Below are 16,400 nucleotides of genomic sequence, written 5' to 3' on the forward strand. Positions count from 1 at the left end.
AATAATGCTAATGTACATCTACCAGGTTAGAACTATACTAAACTCATGTCCCCATATAAAAGGGATATAACTATAAGTAGATTATTCAGATATTGATTTGTTTGTTTTTTTGTCTCTTGAGAAAAAAGAAACCATGAATTATGCTGCTATAACACAAAACTCAAGATTAGTAAACACTTGTTTTAATATCAACTGCTGGTATACAAAACAAAACCCAGCCCAAACCAGTGAAGTAACCATGAATTATGCTGCTATAACACAAAACTCAAGAGTAGTAAACACGTTTTCATATCAACTGCTGGTATACAAAACCCAGCCCAAACCAGAACTCATTTCAGTCCAAGATTTCCATTAACCTACTACTGTCTAACCTGTGTTTGTCACATTATATTTAAACTTTTCTAAAATAATTCCATTGACGTGAGACTTTTTGTCTCAAAGAAAATAATTGATTAAAAGGGGTTTACAATGCAGAAAGAAAATACAAATGAAGTTTTAACAATTATGATTTCCGTGCAACTAGTTCTAAGAGGGTGGAGGTGATTTTGTCAAGGCTGGTGGGGAGGTGTGGGGCAGAGGGCATCCCGTAGCCACGCTCCCTGTGTGCATGGTCTGTATGTGCCAGGTGGTCATAGAGGGCTTCTGGAGCAGTTGGATAGTCATTTTGGTACACATGGTCTTCCGGTCTCTCATGATAAACCATTGATTTTTCAGGTTGAGCACTGGATGTTGGATACTGTTCAACCTGCCCAAACACATCTGAAGGAGGCAATGTAGTTGTGGTACAATTAGTGTTAAATCGACATGACATAGGACCAAGATATACCCAGAAGTTAGTGCGTTTTCTTTACCTTCGTAACGGCTTCTGCTTGTATTTCTGGATTCAGGACGGGTGGTGTGACCGTGTTTCTCCATGTGCCCCTCCTCCTCCCTGGACCTGCCCCTGTAGGAACCCTGGGGAGCTTCTGTGAAATACAATTCGTTTGTTCGTCTGGGCTGGACCGTATATTTTCTCTCCTCTGGCATTTCTCTCAAGGTTCTCTCATAGTGGTCTCTAGTAGATTCAACCTGGGGATTGCTCTTGTGGTTATAGTCTTTGGAGATCGTTCCTGGCTTTTGACTTTCTTGCTATATAAGGGGAGACGGGGAGAGACATGTATATTTATATAAACCATATGACATTAGCACCAATCAACTGGCATGCCGTAAATAGTTTGCGTGTTGTACACGCTGAATAAAACAATTAACAACCTACCGCAGTCTTCTCTGATTTTTTGGCTTGAAATTCTTTCAGAAGGCTGCAGAGTTTTTCCTTCAGGAAGTTGGCCTCTTCCACATTCTCAATTTCTATGTTGTTCTGAGAGAAAACAATGACATCAAAGTGAGATGAAATCAAAAGCAATGATTCTTTCACACCATTAATATGCACAATACATAGGCTTTAATTCCCCACAAGTAGACAGTGATATATTTGAAACAAAATGAAAGAGAACACAACACTAAATTCATATTTAGCATGGACACAATGTACGTGCTGAATTGTCATTTTATATATCAAATACATAGATTCAATACATTTTGTCATGAGTGTCACACCCATATAATGTTGTATAGTTCACTTCTGTACTTTTATACATTTGATCATAATTCTTAATTGGAGCTTACCAATACATCCATAACATTTCCGGCCTCTGAAGACGAATCTGACATGGGTTTGGAGCTTGATTCTGTGTAGTTTCCTCCCTGATAGACACCCTACATGAAGTGAATCACATTATGATCATGATCAAGTTATTTCCATCTTGGCTTTAACTTAATTACCAATAAAGATGTAAGACCTACCGGTGGCCTGGCTGGGAGGTCTGTTCTTGGTCCTCTATGCCCATCAACCTGTCTGGAGTAAGGAAAGAAACAGAATACATTCTATTATTTTATTTTTTTTACTATTCAGAAGAAGCCATTTAAATGGAAAAGCTGTTCATTTTTGAAAGAAATGTAGTGCAACATGTATATTGATATGTTTTGCCTGGGCTTACATTCTCTTCACCAAGTCAATCTCCTCATCAGTGGCATCAGTAAACCGGCTTTTCCTCTTTCTCTTCCCGGCGCTCTTGTCGTCCATGGCGCCGGCCAGAAAGCGCCTGAAAGGTTCTGGAATGTCTGATCTTACTCTGCCACCCTCTGGTGGTCTCTGAGGAAAGCCTCTCATTCCAGGATCTCCACGCTCAAACGTGTCTTGGTGCTGACTCCTTTTTTCTTGATGCTGGCCCCTCCCTTTCTGGCGAAACGCTTTAACAAGCTCAAATAAATGGTCTTGGCTGTATGAACTGGAATCCTCCAGTTGTTTAGGATACCTCAGGTCATTGTCATCTGGGGCACTCTGTGCCTGTCGGTCCACTGCTCTGGTGAACCTATCTCCACTTGGATCTCTTTCTTGAGACAGCCTGTGTGGGTCAGCTACTGGATAGGCTAACCCATGAAGGTCTTCTTCATGATAGGCCCTGCGATGTGCCTCTTCCATGTAGTTTCCTCTACGGGTATCCTCAGTGTAAGTTTCCTCGGGTGCCCTTCGTCCAGTAGCCACTTCCTCATGAAATCTTCTGCCATGGAGGTCTTCATAGCGACTGCCCTCAGCAGGATGATGAGCTTCTCCAAGATAGGCTGGCCCCCGAGAATCATCGCCAGGCTGGCCCCTCCCACGCGGTTCACGAGGGTCACGGAAGGACCCGTCTTGAAAATCTTCAACAGAACGTGCAGCTCCACGTCGTTGAACCTCTTGCGAGTAAAACTGTTTCAGAGGATCGTTTTCCTGGTACGGTCTCCTGCGAAGAACTTCCTCAGGATGGGCATCGTTGGGATATGCCTGCCTTGGGGGGAAGTCCTCTGGGTGTCCATGCATTTTGTCAACTTCCTCTGGGTAGCCACGTCTTTGCATTTCATCAAAATACCCTCTTCTTTGAGGATGCTCTTCGAGAAACTCCTGTCTATGAAAGTCTTCTTCTGGGTAATCTGCTGTTCGCACCCGCTCCTCCATATAGTCACGACTTTGGGGGTCCATCCGGAGATGGGCCTCTTCTCTCTCTGCACCATAAGTATCTTCATCATGGAAGAGTGGAGGATAAGGACGATTTCCAGAGAAACCTTCTTGATGGTGATCTCTTCTGTCTGCTGGGTAAGCTAGGAATCCTGGTTTACCGATACCCTGAGGCCAATTTTGGTTTCCTCTTTGCTTCTCTGGAGCTGGAAGGTAGTTAATCAGTTTTGGGCCTAATTATGACAGTGTATATTTATGAATTCCTTCCTAGATTATATTTTTTACTGCCATACAAATGGGGCACAATGTCTGTATATGTTAAGTAGAAAAAATGCCTTACCTTTTGATAAGTTGGATTTACCCACAATTCTGTTCTTTCTCAATGGCTGTAACACATAAAAAAAATAGAATCAGTCTTGCTTAGTGATTTATGGTGACTCTTCAGACCTGGTTAATTTATCATGGACCCACTTTTGGAGATCCTTGTCCATCCTGTCTCTCCACCACCTGTGCCTTGGCCCGTACAACCTTTCCAGGCTGTGCCAATATACTCTTACTGTCCCAGGTCACCAAGTCTTTCCGTTTCACCTCCTATAGATGGGGAGAATAAATCAGTATCCAGCCACCTATCCTCTGGTCAGTAATTCAGTAGGACAGAAATGCATCCTGAAACCCAATGCTTTCTCACCAGATACTTCTGACGATGTCTGCGCCCAACAACATGATTGGCCATATTTGGCATGTTGCCCTTTACATCACAGAGCTTACAAATGTACCTGGGTCCAGGCTGGGGGTCAGCAGAGTCAAAACCATCCACCTCATCCAGATGAGTCAACCCTAAAGGGAGAAAAGAAGGTACAAAGGATAGAGATGGGAGAGTAGGTTAAGTGGACAATTTGAAAAGAATCAAAGGACAAACGAATTATGTATTTTGTTGAGAAGCAGAGATATTCACCAATGATGGGCTCATCCAGATTTAAGAATTGTAAGTATTCTTTAATGTCTTTAAAATCCGGTACTTCTTGATCTCTGAAGACTTGGCCTGTTGTACAACAAAGTTGATTAAATAGTTCAATAATGATGAGTTAAATTATGATATTACAAATCACAAACATTCATAACCAAAAAAAAGAATTGATAATTAAATAAATAACATTGGTGACATATATCTAGATCATAGTGTTTTTGTTTAAAATTCTTGACAGCAATTTGATATTTCTAGGAAAGAGATGGTTGCTGGATGCTATCGATAGGCAGAGGTGTTTACTACTTAAGTAGAAATTTGGGGTATCTATACTTTACTGAAGTAATTATTTTTCAGCCGACTTTCTACTTCTACTCCGTACATTTTCACGCAATTATCTGTACTTTATATACTCCTTACATTTTAAAAATAGCCTCGGATCTCCAATTTCAGTTCGGCTCGTCATTTTTCCCCCCCAAAAAAACACAAAAAAACAACTATCCAGATAAATCGCGCCATCCGGATAGAGTGAATTTGATTGTGGTTGGATGAGAAGTATAAACATATACCATTCCGACACCCTATTGGTTTGTACGCGATCCATCGCACCTGCACATGACACAAACACGTCACACTCCAGCAAGGAAAGAGCAGACGTAGTAGCATAGTACGAAGATGTCCGTGGCAGAGACTCAAGAGAACTCGAGCGAAATGTTCCAACCAAGCACCAGCGAGGAGGTTGGTAGCCAGGAAGACCAGCTAACCCTTCTACATCCATGGAACAATTTTTCGAAATGGTTGGATGCAAAGACAACTCCTTTCGAATGCACCCAAGTACCACGAGCTATTCAAAAACTCGCCGTCTAATTTGAATAAAGGCTTTTGATAACATGCCTCTTAAGTTTGACTTTTTGCACCATAATAATACTTATAGGCAACTAGTCATATCTTCCGCTCCATGAAACACATGTTTATGCTTTGTTGTTTATTTTACTTTTATACTGTCGTTTTGCAACCAGTATTTTTACTTGAGTAAAAAGCTTGAGTTGATACTTCAACTTCTATAGAAGTCTTTTTAAACCCTAGTATCTATACTTCTACTTGAGTAATGAATGTTAATACTTTTGACACCTCTGTCGATAGGATAAGACCATACAGGTGAGATCTTTCTCAGTGGCTGTGAGTTATGTAGTATAAAACATTTAACTGTTTGCAAGATTTTCTATTCATTTTAAAAGGATAACATGAATACACATCTCAAATGATGGCTTGATCATATACAAGTAATTGGGTTTTTTTGTAATGTAGGTTTATACTTGAATAATATTTAGTGAATAACAACAATATAATAATTGCTGACCAATGTGTTACACAGTGTAAAGTATCTCCATTACTGTGCACCTAAAATGGCATGGCACAATGTTGCAACATTGAGTTACATGTTACCATTAAGACAAAAAACGTTTGGTTGTCTTTGACTCTTCAGTTTGTGATATAGCAGGAGAAGTGATGGTTGTAATTACTGTCCAAAGTTCCAGTTTCCCCAGTGTATGACTGAACTACATACCAAAAAATCTGCATTCCTAAAATGAAAGTTGCAACAACATCCGAGAGAGGTTGTTGCCCATGCATTTAGAAACAAAATCTCAAGAGGACAGATCGGTTGACAGTCCTCGTTCCAGAACACACCGTCTTGTTACAATTGGAGAACAGAATAGCAATAATGTAATGCAATATCATGTAATCAGATGTTGGAAAACGTTTGATGTTTAACATTCATCCTGTAGTACAAGTGTGCCACGTTCGCAAGTTCATGAACTTTGGAAGATAGGGGTTTGGGCTAAGTGGGTAGATTCTGCCATTCGAGCATTTTGCATTACAAATGCACTGAATTGAAAGTCCTTACTTCTTTAAGGAAGGGCAGTCAAACATCTTCATTTCCTCATTCATCCTCTCTGACTGTGCCGAGGAAACATTCAAATGTGAAACTACTATATACTTACTTCCACCTTCATGAGTTCATGTACACTTCTGATTGGTCATATCAGTACATTGGGTCTGATTAACATTGATATCAATGTTATTATTGGTGTTTGCACATTTTGGTGTGAAAACAAAAGTATGTGGACTAAGTAAGAAAATGAGTATCCTCTTGAAATCCACTCGTCAGTCTCCTTGTTTGGGGCAAGTTGGCATATGGTGTGAAAAATCCTCAGGAAGGTCCTTTGGTGCTATACTTTAAACAGTACAGGCAATATATGCAAAAAAACATAAACTTGGTGGTAGTCTACACGAGACAGAACCAAATTTCTCAGCTTCCTGGTTTGGGGTCTTGGACACTGCTACCCAAGTCTCCTTGCCCTCAGCGGAGAATAAAGCATCCAAAGCATTTGCCTTTCCACCGTTTTCGTTGGTTTGAAGTTTTTGCATGTCGAGCATCATGGCCGCACAAATGATGACCCTCCATTTAACCAGTGATAAACAAATGTTACCTGGTGGTAGTTTAACTTGAGTATTAGTTACATACAGCCATCTACTGCATGAGAATGTCAAGGGTGTTAAGTCACCATACATTTCAGCCAGTGTGTTTGTACGGTGTCATTGTGCTGGTTTTGTACAGCCCTCTCTCTCACTCAGGTGTTCCTGTTCCTCGTCTGGTTGGTCCATCAGTCTGTCACTCATCATTTGCCTGCTCTCAATTTCTTAAGCCTAACTCAGTCGTTTCCCATCAAGGACAGATGCAAGGACAAAAAGAAAAGAGAAGCTTTGTATTTGGGTGCCTGTGCAAAAAATCTTCCGTTTTCGGCAACGTTTAAAATAGTGTGTTAACTTTAGTTACAATTACCATTGTTTAAGTCGTCCTAAGTCGTCCTCTGTTTATGAGTATTGGGAAAAGGGGTGGTGGTGTCTATAGGCAAGACATTTACATGTAGACATTTAGCGGACGTTCTTATCCCGAGCGACTTACAGTAAGTACAGGGACATTCTCCCCGAGGCAAATAGGGTAAAGTGCCTTGCCCAAGGACACAACGTCATTTGGCACGGCCAGGAATCGAACCGGCAACCTTCTGATTAATAGCCCGACTCCCTAACTGCTCAGCCATCTGACCCCCTTGGGTTTACACTGAGTCTACACATAGGTAACCAATCATCTTCTTACAATAAGTAAGCATTGGGCAGTACAGTTCCCTGTACTTATCGGATGGACTTGAGCGGCCTAGATTAGTTACCATGCGTTTTGAAATAGTTTCATTTCATTTGGTACCATTCAGCCCCTTTTCCGACACATTGTAAAAATGACCATCACTGGTCTTTCACCCCAAGTGTCCTAAGGTCACATTGCCTAAACACCCCATCACAAAGTGAGTGTGTGGGGTTATATGTCCCTATCCACCCTGGGTATAACATCTGTGGGGGAATTTGTAACAAAGGGTGCTGCCCTAAATTGCAATCTTTTATTGGCACGCAGAAACAAGTTTGTTGAGTGCCATACCACGATAGATTTTTGACTTTCTGGACAAAAAGACACTTAGGCCTAAGTTATATCAGACATTAGGAACGCACCTACCAGATTTAGTGAGAGAAGATGAATGTTACTTACCCAAAGCAATCAAGGAGTCCTCTCTCTGTCAGAAGTGAAGGAAGACGCAACCAAGAAAAACATGCACAGTTAAGACAATCAGCACTAAAGGAACTGGCCACAGGTTAGTGTGACCAGCCCCAGTGCTACAAACAGAGATAGGGTTATTGCACACACGACATAACATTTGTATTAAAGGCTAATGATAAGCAATAACCACAGCTCATCTGAGGTGCAGCAAAGGCAAATTTGGGAAAGCATCACCTCTCTTTTACACAATCATTCAATATACTGTGTGTATAAAGAAATAAGTGCATTCGATCATTTGTTGGACTTGTTTCCATAGTCTTGTCTATGGAAACCAGTGAAATAAGAATCTCCAGGCTGCATCCATATGGAATCAATCGCTGATACTGATATAGAATTATGGTGAAATTCCATCAATGGTTTCCAATAGAAAGGAAAAAACATGCATACTCAATTTTCCAATGTCAAACTTAAACCATTTGGTGTATCCCTGAAGCGCAAACATTGTTCAAAGAAGAAGATGGTGCAGTGGAGAAAGGTGAAACCAGACCCTCTTCAAGAACTGTACCAAAATGAAGTGAAAGAAATCTTCATCCTCATTTGTCCTGATGTGTGAACAAGGTTGCTTCTCCTCAGAAAGCAGACATGTCCAAGTAGTGGGGTAGATTTATATCATTTGATATTCATACCAGTATGGTCCCATCACTGACATCAAGCGTGAGTCAGTCGGTCTTCAAGGTTGAAAAATATATGTTATGTTACAGTTAGTTGAGGCGAAATTATTACAATGGATCAGGTAAGCAGGTACAGATATCGTCATATGAGCAACAAGGAGAAGGCTCATTCTTCCAGCCTCTAAGGCACCAGGAAAAAGTCCAGTTGCTTTCAAGTTGCCTGAATACTACTAACCAGAATAAAAGAATAATTCAGCAGTGTGGATTCACACCAAAAAATAAGCAAAGTGGATACAAACATGCAGTTTACATCCAACTGAATCAAGAGATGGACACAGATGGGGGGCGGTAGGTCCACGTGAAAGTCTTGATTGTTGGTCTACTTGTCAGAACATGAGCTAAAGCTAGAGACTGTAAGAAGGACACAATGCATCAATAAAAGAAATGCTAAAGAACAAAAACGGATTTTCTTATTTATTTTTGCTAAATTACGTGGAAATGGAATTAACTGCCTGGAAAAACAGCAGGACGTGGAAGACATGGACGCATTCGGATCCTGGTGCGGTGGGAGCGGAAACATTAAGTCAAGCGCACAAATGTGGTTATATGACCTACCCTGTTTTAGGATTTACAAATGCAATTTAGAGAGACAAACCTTTATGTGCTGAATTGTTGTCAGGTGTATTTTGTAGAGGGTATCGCCTCTTATGGATTTGTTGCAAATCTGTAAAAAAAAAAAAAAAAAAAAAAAGTGAGGGCCATGGGATTTTTTTTATGGAAAATTACGTATGCAATTACTGAGTTACTGTGTAGCTAGTTTGGAATAATGGCTACCTATCCAGAGCCACACTATGGCCCATAGAGAAATTAAGATTTATTTCTCTCTATGACTCTGTACCTAGCTAATCAGTTTGCGAATGTACCATTAGCTAGCTGGAAGTCAAAGCGAAAACATGAAATACTTACTCCACAATCAATAAACTCCACGGCCACTGAGTCCTCGTATGTGGTTTCTAAACCGTCCATTTTTATTACTAAGTAATTTGTGTTAACTGAGTCAAAAAATCATTGGCTTCAAATTTCACAATTTCTTTCGTGCTAAATGTTGTTCCTGTGCTTACCACCCTCATCCGCCACACGTTTTTCCCTCGGAAATATCCTCTATCCTCTCTACTGGACGGGAGTTGATACTGCAACACTTGTCAGCTTGCCAAAAGACCTCACTCACAGACACATAATCATATATTCTGCTGTTTATTTGGTTCTGACAACAAATTACAAATCAGAGTTATTTACCAGTAGGTCTGGTTTTGTGAAGAGTAAAGCCCCTTTAACTTCCATAGCTGTCGTAGCGTGTTAAACAACATTTAAGTGAGGTTAAAACCAGGAAAAGGTCAACAAGCACACAACACTGTTGTCTCCACTCATTCCAATATGGGAAAGCTTTAGCTGCAATGGAGATATCACATTTAGATGTGTCTGCAGTAAGGCTCCTGTAGGGTTTAGGAATGACGGCCCTTCCCCAATAAATCTATGTAGACAAACTAAATACTGTAAAACCAATTAGTGTTATTTACATGCAACTTTGCTTGAATATTATATACAATGGACAATAATCCTTCCTGAAAGAGATAACATAACCAAGTACATCTAAAACATTTTGGTTTTCTTCAAACATCGCCAATTAGTATATTTACTTTTACACTTGATATCATTTCTGGGTCTGGGTTTAATCCTTTTTAAGGCCATTAAATAAGTGGAACAATCCTTGTTCTCAGTGAAGCGCCCGACAGCATGATCTAAAACCTAGTGAGCCATGTCAGCAGGATAGAATACAATTTACAGCAATTATAAAAGACAACTAAGTTCATGTGGATGACAAATATAATAAAAAATACTATAGCCAATCATACAGATGCGATATCCTACTGATCGAGTTATACTCACTGGGATCACTGCATTATTAATCTGGTGTCAGACTGCAGCTAAATCCACTGTAAATACAAAAATAAGATTACAACAGTGTCATTCCTGACTGTTTGTAGGAAGTTGGGTGGAGAAGGGAAAGATAAGGAGATCTGCATTTGAAACAGAATGTTGATTCAACACATCAAAGGAAGAGCAGCAAACAGGAAGTGTGTACCATGAACGCATGTAATACGTTCTAAATCTAAAGCTGATTGTTAGCACACACGGAGAAAGAGAGGGATGAGGATGGAGTGAAATAACACTGTGCTACTAATACATGTTAAATAAACGCTAGGATGAGAACTGGTGTTTATTGTAAGGAATGGCCGAATGCACACAGAAAATGCAGTGAGAAATGCTCAAATATTGACTGATTATGATGAACCCTTGTGCTGCCTTCGGGTCACATGACCCAAAGGTTCATAACAAACCATTGTTGTGTTTACCCAATTTTACCCAATACAAAAACAAATAAAAATAATTGTATTTTAACCTTCGCAATGTGGGGGGTCTGAGACAGCCCAACGGTTAAAAGAAAATGCTTCACTTTGTTTTTGTATGCGGTAAAGTTGTCGCAATACGACGGTGGGTCACAACGACTGATGGGTCAGAATGACCCGAAGATAACACAAGGGTTAAGCCCTCGAAGTGAAGGATAAGGAGATAGAATGTGTCAACAGCAAGGTTAACAACCCATGATAAAGGCTACATATAATCCACACATGACCAGATAGGGCAAGACGTAAGTCGAATCAGGTAACTGGGCAGGGGCATTTGATCAGGGGTGAGGGGGTGAGGGGGGCAGATAAGCAGTCAGTCTGAGGGGTTGTAGAGGTCGCCTGACGAGGGCAAGTGCAAATGTCCACCTGTCACGTTGGGGAGCAGGGAGAGGTCTGGGAGGTTGTTCAGACGGGAACGAAGACCCTTACGGACCTGCGTCACCCGCGCCAGTTTACGCTTGTACTCCTGGAACACACACAAAAAAACAAAAAACGTTTTAGGATGTGAGATGTGAGGCTCAAATGTACACATACAAAAACATCAACACCAACAAACAACTATTCTGAGCTGCACAACATTCCCAACTTGTGAGAAAAAAAAACATTTTATTTTGTTTTTAATGTTTTGTTGAAATGTTTATTTCATGTTGAAGTATGTGTGTCTTTAAAAACAATATCAGCCTTGAGTGTCAGTTCTATTGATCAAATGTATAAAAACATACAATAACTTTGGCTTGCTTCTTTTTGGCTTCATAAACCCTCTTGATCACAGAAAACTGACAAGAAATCCAGTAGCTCTGACAGAACTTTACTGCACAGTTAAAGTGTATTGTTAATAATGAGCAAGGTCAAGTCTCAGCTGTGTAATCATTCAAACATGCAGTCTCATGTTATAAATCCCAGTGTAAGTTTGGCCCTGTGCAATTACATGACTTTCTCATTAAAGTAACGATAAACAGGAATGGCACATATAGATCATGTAAAGGCTTTTATGTAACTTTCACAGCACAGATCTAATGTTAGTCAAGTGTTTACTATGGGGTGTAAAGGGTCTGGATTTCAGAAACTTTGGAACTGAACTATGGGCGTAACTTCATGTGTTTTCAGTCCATGTGCTTTAAATTCTCTATTTTCCATCCTATGTACGTATTTTACATGAGCTCAAAATCAGAATCCAAGATCATAAACTCTGTTTAATGAGAAATGTATATATTTAAAACAACATTAGTTCTTCAAGAACTATTTTCAAGAGCTCTTTCCACCTGTGTTCAAGCTTTAAATGTGGGATACACATGACCTGCATATATGTTGTGGGCGAGCAGTGTAAGCCCTGTTAATACACTTTTACGGTTTTGTTTTAAGTGAGGGATATTGATGAAGGTGTATTTGATTCTATTTTAGGTTTACAACTTGCATGTTTAATGCAACTACAGTAGTTTTTGAATCTTATGTGTACAACATTATTTCTTCTTAGGTCTGCAATTTCTAGCAAGGACTTTATTATTATATATTACATAACGTGTGTGCCTACACCTATATCTTGGTCCCTTAGACAAAGGAAAGTTTGTAACAACTGTATTTTATAAATCTACACCTACTGCAAGTACATAAAATAACATTCCCCATAAAATGTACATTATCATGGAACCAGCAATAATAACAGATCAACCAGCAAATAACAGCACTCTCACAGACTCTGTTTGATTCTTTATTTCCTCTTTTTGATTTGTTGTTGTTTTTATTACAAGAGATGTTGTGGGTACATAGTCCAGAAGACTTAATCTTCGATTCCTGTGGGTAAAGACTAAAGAGCACACAGTTCATACATGTAACGTAAAGAGTAGCAGGTTCTCTTAATGAGCGACCAACAGCAGCTGAGTAGGATAGTTTTGCAAGCAATGAGATGAGGGTGAAAGCAATGTGGACATACTTACCATAACGAAACCTCTGAACAGAAGGAAACAGCGCAGGCTAAGAACAACTGTCAGAATGTTCATTTGCCCAAGAAATATGTGCACAAAGTTAAGACTTTAGCCATTGAAAGCAGACTAAAAATGTAAAAAAGAATTACTTGCAAAACATAAAACATGGAGAAAAGACGAAACAGACAACCTAACAGGAAACGTATGACAGACGCAGACGAATAGCGGTAAACACACAGGACACATTCAGACACACGGGCACATTGAGGGATGTTTAGAAGATGAGAGGGGTGGGGTTTTTTTTTTTACGCACTTCTAGTTTCAGCTCGTTCTGGGCCAGACCGTCCCTCTGGCTGTGCAGGAACAGCGTCAGCGTGCGTGTCAGCTGCCGCCTGTCTTCAATCTCAGCTGCCAGGCGTCCACTGTAATCAGCTAGCAGCATACAGGCCTCCTCCACCAGCCTGGACAGACGCTCCCCTGACTCCTTGTCTGACACACACACACACAGAGAGAAAAAGAGAGAGAGACCACATGCTTAGGTGAGGCGAGTGTGTGGTTTCAGGTGCATGCGTTATAGTGTGTGCATGCGTACGGTATGTTTGTTTCTTAACAGCCGTGTGTGTGTGTGTGTGGGGAGTCCTCTTACCTGTGACCCTGTGTAACAGTGACGTGTCCTGCACCTCAGCAGGTAGGGCAGAGATGCGTTGACGCAGAGCTGAGTCACCAGATGCTGTGTTCTCCAGCTCCTGCAGGGCCCGGATTAAATCTACTGTCTGGAAAGGGGGAGGAGCCAGGACAAACAGGAAGGAGGAGAGGAGAGGAGAAAGGGGGATATGGAAAGGTGAGGGTTGGTGCCGGGAAGTATTATTTTTACTTTTAAAGCAATGTATTCCACCAAGTACTGGATTGAACCATCATCAAGGAATCTCAAGTCAGCACAGTGTATTGACACCACACACTTCAGTAGTAATGCTTATCACTTGGCCTAAAAGACACCCAAGCTAAATGAACCCTCTTCTTCATGTCACAAAATCAGGCTCAACCAACCGAAATACCGTTGGATCTATGCACTTCCTCATCGTTGATTATCTTCTGTCCCTACTAACAGGCACAGCTTGTTCATCGCTTAGGATAAAAGAGTCTGCTAAATGAATCAAATATAAATGTCCTGCTCCCTTACAGAGTTGTTGTTGCGCAGTTAGTACCTGTGGGGGCTCGCCAGGGGAGCTCTGAGAGGCAAAGTCCTCACTGTCCAGTTTAATCTCCTCGTACGGCCTCTTCTTAGCCTTCTTCTCTCCCTCTGTGCAACACACAACAGCAAACAGAAGAAACTAAGAACGCTTCGACTTCATATCACGTCTCGGGTTCAAAGATGCGCGCGTCCAGCCGCGGACTAACAAGTCAGTTAGACGAGGTACTCACGCAGGACACTGGAGAGCTGGTCCAGCAGGTTGTTCTCATACACGGCCCTCTCCTGCCAGATAGACAGGACCCGGCCCAGCTGCTTCTTACACCCCTCCTCCCCATCCCTACAGCCAGCCACAGGACAGAGCAGCCACACACGCTTAGCATCAACAGGCTCATTAGGCTCCGACAGACAAGGACAGAATCTAAATCATCAACATCATCAAGTTCGGAAACTTCCTTACCTGGACACGTGTTTGAAGGCGTCAACGATGACGGGGGCAAAGTCATGGGTGAATTCTGGTCCTTTCCTCTTGCTGTTCTGGATGACGTCATTGGCCAGGTAAAGAAAAGTCAGCTTCCGCGACACCTTGGCTGCAAACAAAGACAATGCTCAGTCAGAGATGGCATGAGACTGTCTCATGCAACATGTTCTGCATCCAATATCAACACACAGTCCCTTCACCCCCTTAAAGACTTATGAATAATGGAGGGGAGCTGGGTGTAAACTGTACATTGCCATTCCGCGTGAACTTGTCTCTTCTACTTAAATCTCCACGAGCACATAATGCTCAATTCTTAAAAGCGGTGTGGAACTGGGAAATAGAGCCTAACAAATGTCACAACTGCATCAAGAGGCGCCTGTCCTACATTAACTAACTAGGATGTTTTCAGCAATAAAATCAGGATAAGGTTTATTACACTAAACCACTCATCATTACTGCTGGGTCAATGTAGAATGACCTCCAGCATGTAGCTAAAAGCAGATGTTTTAGCCACAGTGTGCTTTGGTCTCACAACACACACGGCAAGCCGTGACTCATCCTAGTTACACAGAATGTTCCTAGATAACCATTCAACCCCAGCCACCAGTCAGTCCTCCTTTCTCTCACAGGTCACTATGGTTACAAACAGCCCTAATGATACCAGGCTTGTATGAGTCCCACCCAGTCTTTTAAAATGGTTAGGCCTTGTTGTGTCACTCCATAGAGATTTGATAGACACAAAACGTACATTTCTACTTTATATATCCAACACATACACAACAAAAAGCACAGAACGTTTCACAAAATGAGACCACATGCACCAAGATTCCCAGTGCCCAGAAAAGACTCAGCTCCCAAAACACAAGGACCTCCTGGGACCCTAATTATGATAATGCACCCAGAGGAAAACATTGCCATCAAACTACAACTACCTGCCAACCAAAGACTATGTTGAGCCTCTCTAATTAACAGAAAACAGCACAGGTTTAGACTCTCAGAAAAGCTAATCGCTTTCCACACAAAAAATAATCTTAAAATGGTCTTAAACACAGCTGCACAAGTGTTTTCAAATTTAAATTAAATGATCTTTAGCAAACGTGACATGGCCATTACTAAGCTAAAAGGATATTCTATAGATACACCAGCTTCCTTAAATTGCTATCTACATAACATAGCCCTAACTGTCGCCTCGTGATAGTGCTGGCCAAGGTCATGATCAATGTATCGTAGTCACTAATATTAGCTACTATAGATTAATTATCTGGTGGCAACCCTCCGAAGCCATCTGTTTTTAACAAGCAATTAACATGGTAGCAAAAGTAGCTTGCTAGCGAATCACAATAACCCTTACCACTGCTTGACCATATAGAGGCCAAGGTGATTGATAGCACAAAATGCACGCCATAATGCATACGTCTGAAGATAGAGATATATAAATATGCATTTAGCCTATTTTTACGAAAGGTGAGGTCTTAGACTTCAGCTCCATCTGACTGTAGGACTAGGAGTTGAGGCCTACACCTGAATGTTTGCTGCCCAGCAGGCTAGGCAGCAGTAGGCTATCTAGCTAGTAGTAGCACCAAGTTAGGGCTAATCATACGTGCTGCTATTCGTGGCTAAAGTATGCTAACTAGCTTGTGTTCATAATTCCAAAGCAATTGCTAGCAGTTCATTATTTTTAACAGAAACACATCAATCATGAATTGGTCAACCATAGCTAGCTCTAACCTTTTTTCAGCTCGTTGAACCAAACGCTGACGATGGTCTTCGAGTGTTTTCTATGATGTATAAGCCACAAAGATAATGTTTGAACACTTTGCTGAGAGTTGCTAAGTTCCGATAGTTTCTTCTCTAAAGCAGCTTCAGAAAATGCCGACATATCGACGAGTTACGTATGAAGTAAGCGTGGAGACTGATCTCCCTGATGATATCTAGCTAGCAAAATACTGGATGATGTACTAGCTCTAGTTGTCTGGCTGGCTAGCTAGCTAGCTACCTAAACGTAGAGCTGCCTCAAGAAGTGCCTGCCCTCACAGTGCCAATTGAAGCTTGGTGGAGCCT

The 16,400-nt window shown here is 41.2% G+C and overlaps 2 protein-coding genes across 2 annotated transcripts; both read right to left on the minus strand.

Annotated features, from left to right (window-relative positions):
• Positions 1–160: 160 nt before the first annotated feature.
• Positions 161–9,385, minus strand: si:ch211-13c6.2 (uncharacterized protein LOC100000125 homolog). Its single transcript, XM_067255574.1, has 12 exons — positions 9,246–9,385; positions 8,935–9,003; positions 3,990–4,076; positions 3,723–3,871; positions 3,506–3,625; positions 3,375–3,420; positions 2,037–3,240; positions 1,843–1,894; positions 1,666–1,755; positions 1,256–1,357; positions 852–1,128; positions 161–759 (listed from the first exon to the last, which is right to left on the minus strand). Exons 4-12 carry the CDS (start codon positions 3,774–3,776, stop codon positions 503–505), a joined length of 2,202 nt encoding a protein of 733 aa, XP_067111675.1. The 5' UTR covers positions 3,777–3,871; positions 3,990–4,076; positions 8,935–9,003; positions 9,246–9,385; the 3' UTR covers positions 161–502.
• Positions 9,386–9,516: 131 nt separating this feature from the next.
• On the minus strand, positions 9,517–16,357 carry LOC136962643 (regulation of nuclear pre-mRNA domain-containing protein 1A-like). Its single transcript, XM_067256482.1, has 7 exons — positions 16,068–16,357; positions 14,319–14,448; positions 14,092–14,198; positions 13,875–13,969; positions 13,316–13,442; positions 12,983–13,158; positions 9,517–11,213 (listed from the first exon to the last, which is right to left on the minus strand). Exons 1-7 carry the CDS (start codon positions 16,216–16,218, stop codon positions 11,061–11,063), a joined length of 939 nt encoding a protein of 312 aa, XP_067112583.1. The 5' UTR covers positions 16,219–16,357; the 3' UTR covers positions 9,517–11,060.
• Positions 16,358–16,400: the final 43 nt, after the last annotated feature.

Source organism: Osmerus mordax, chromosome 18 (assembly GCF_038355195.1).
Source record: "Osmerus mordax isolate fOsmMor3 chromosome 18, fOsmMor3.pri, whole genome shotgun sequence".
Taxonomy (NCBI): Eukaryota; Metazoa; Chordata; class Actinopteri; order Osmeriformes; family Osmeridae; genus Osmerus; species Osmerus mordax.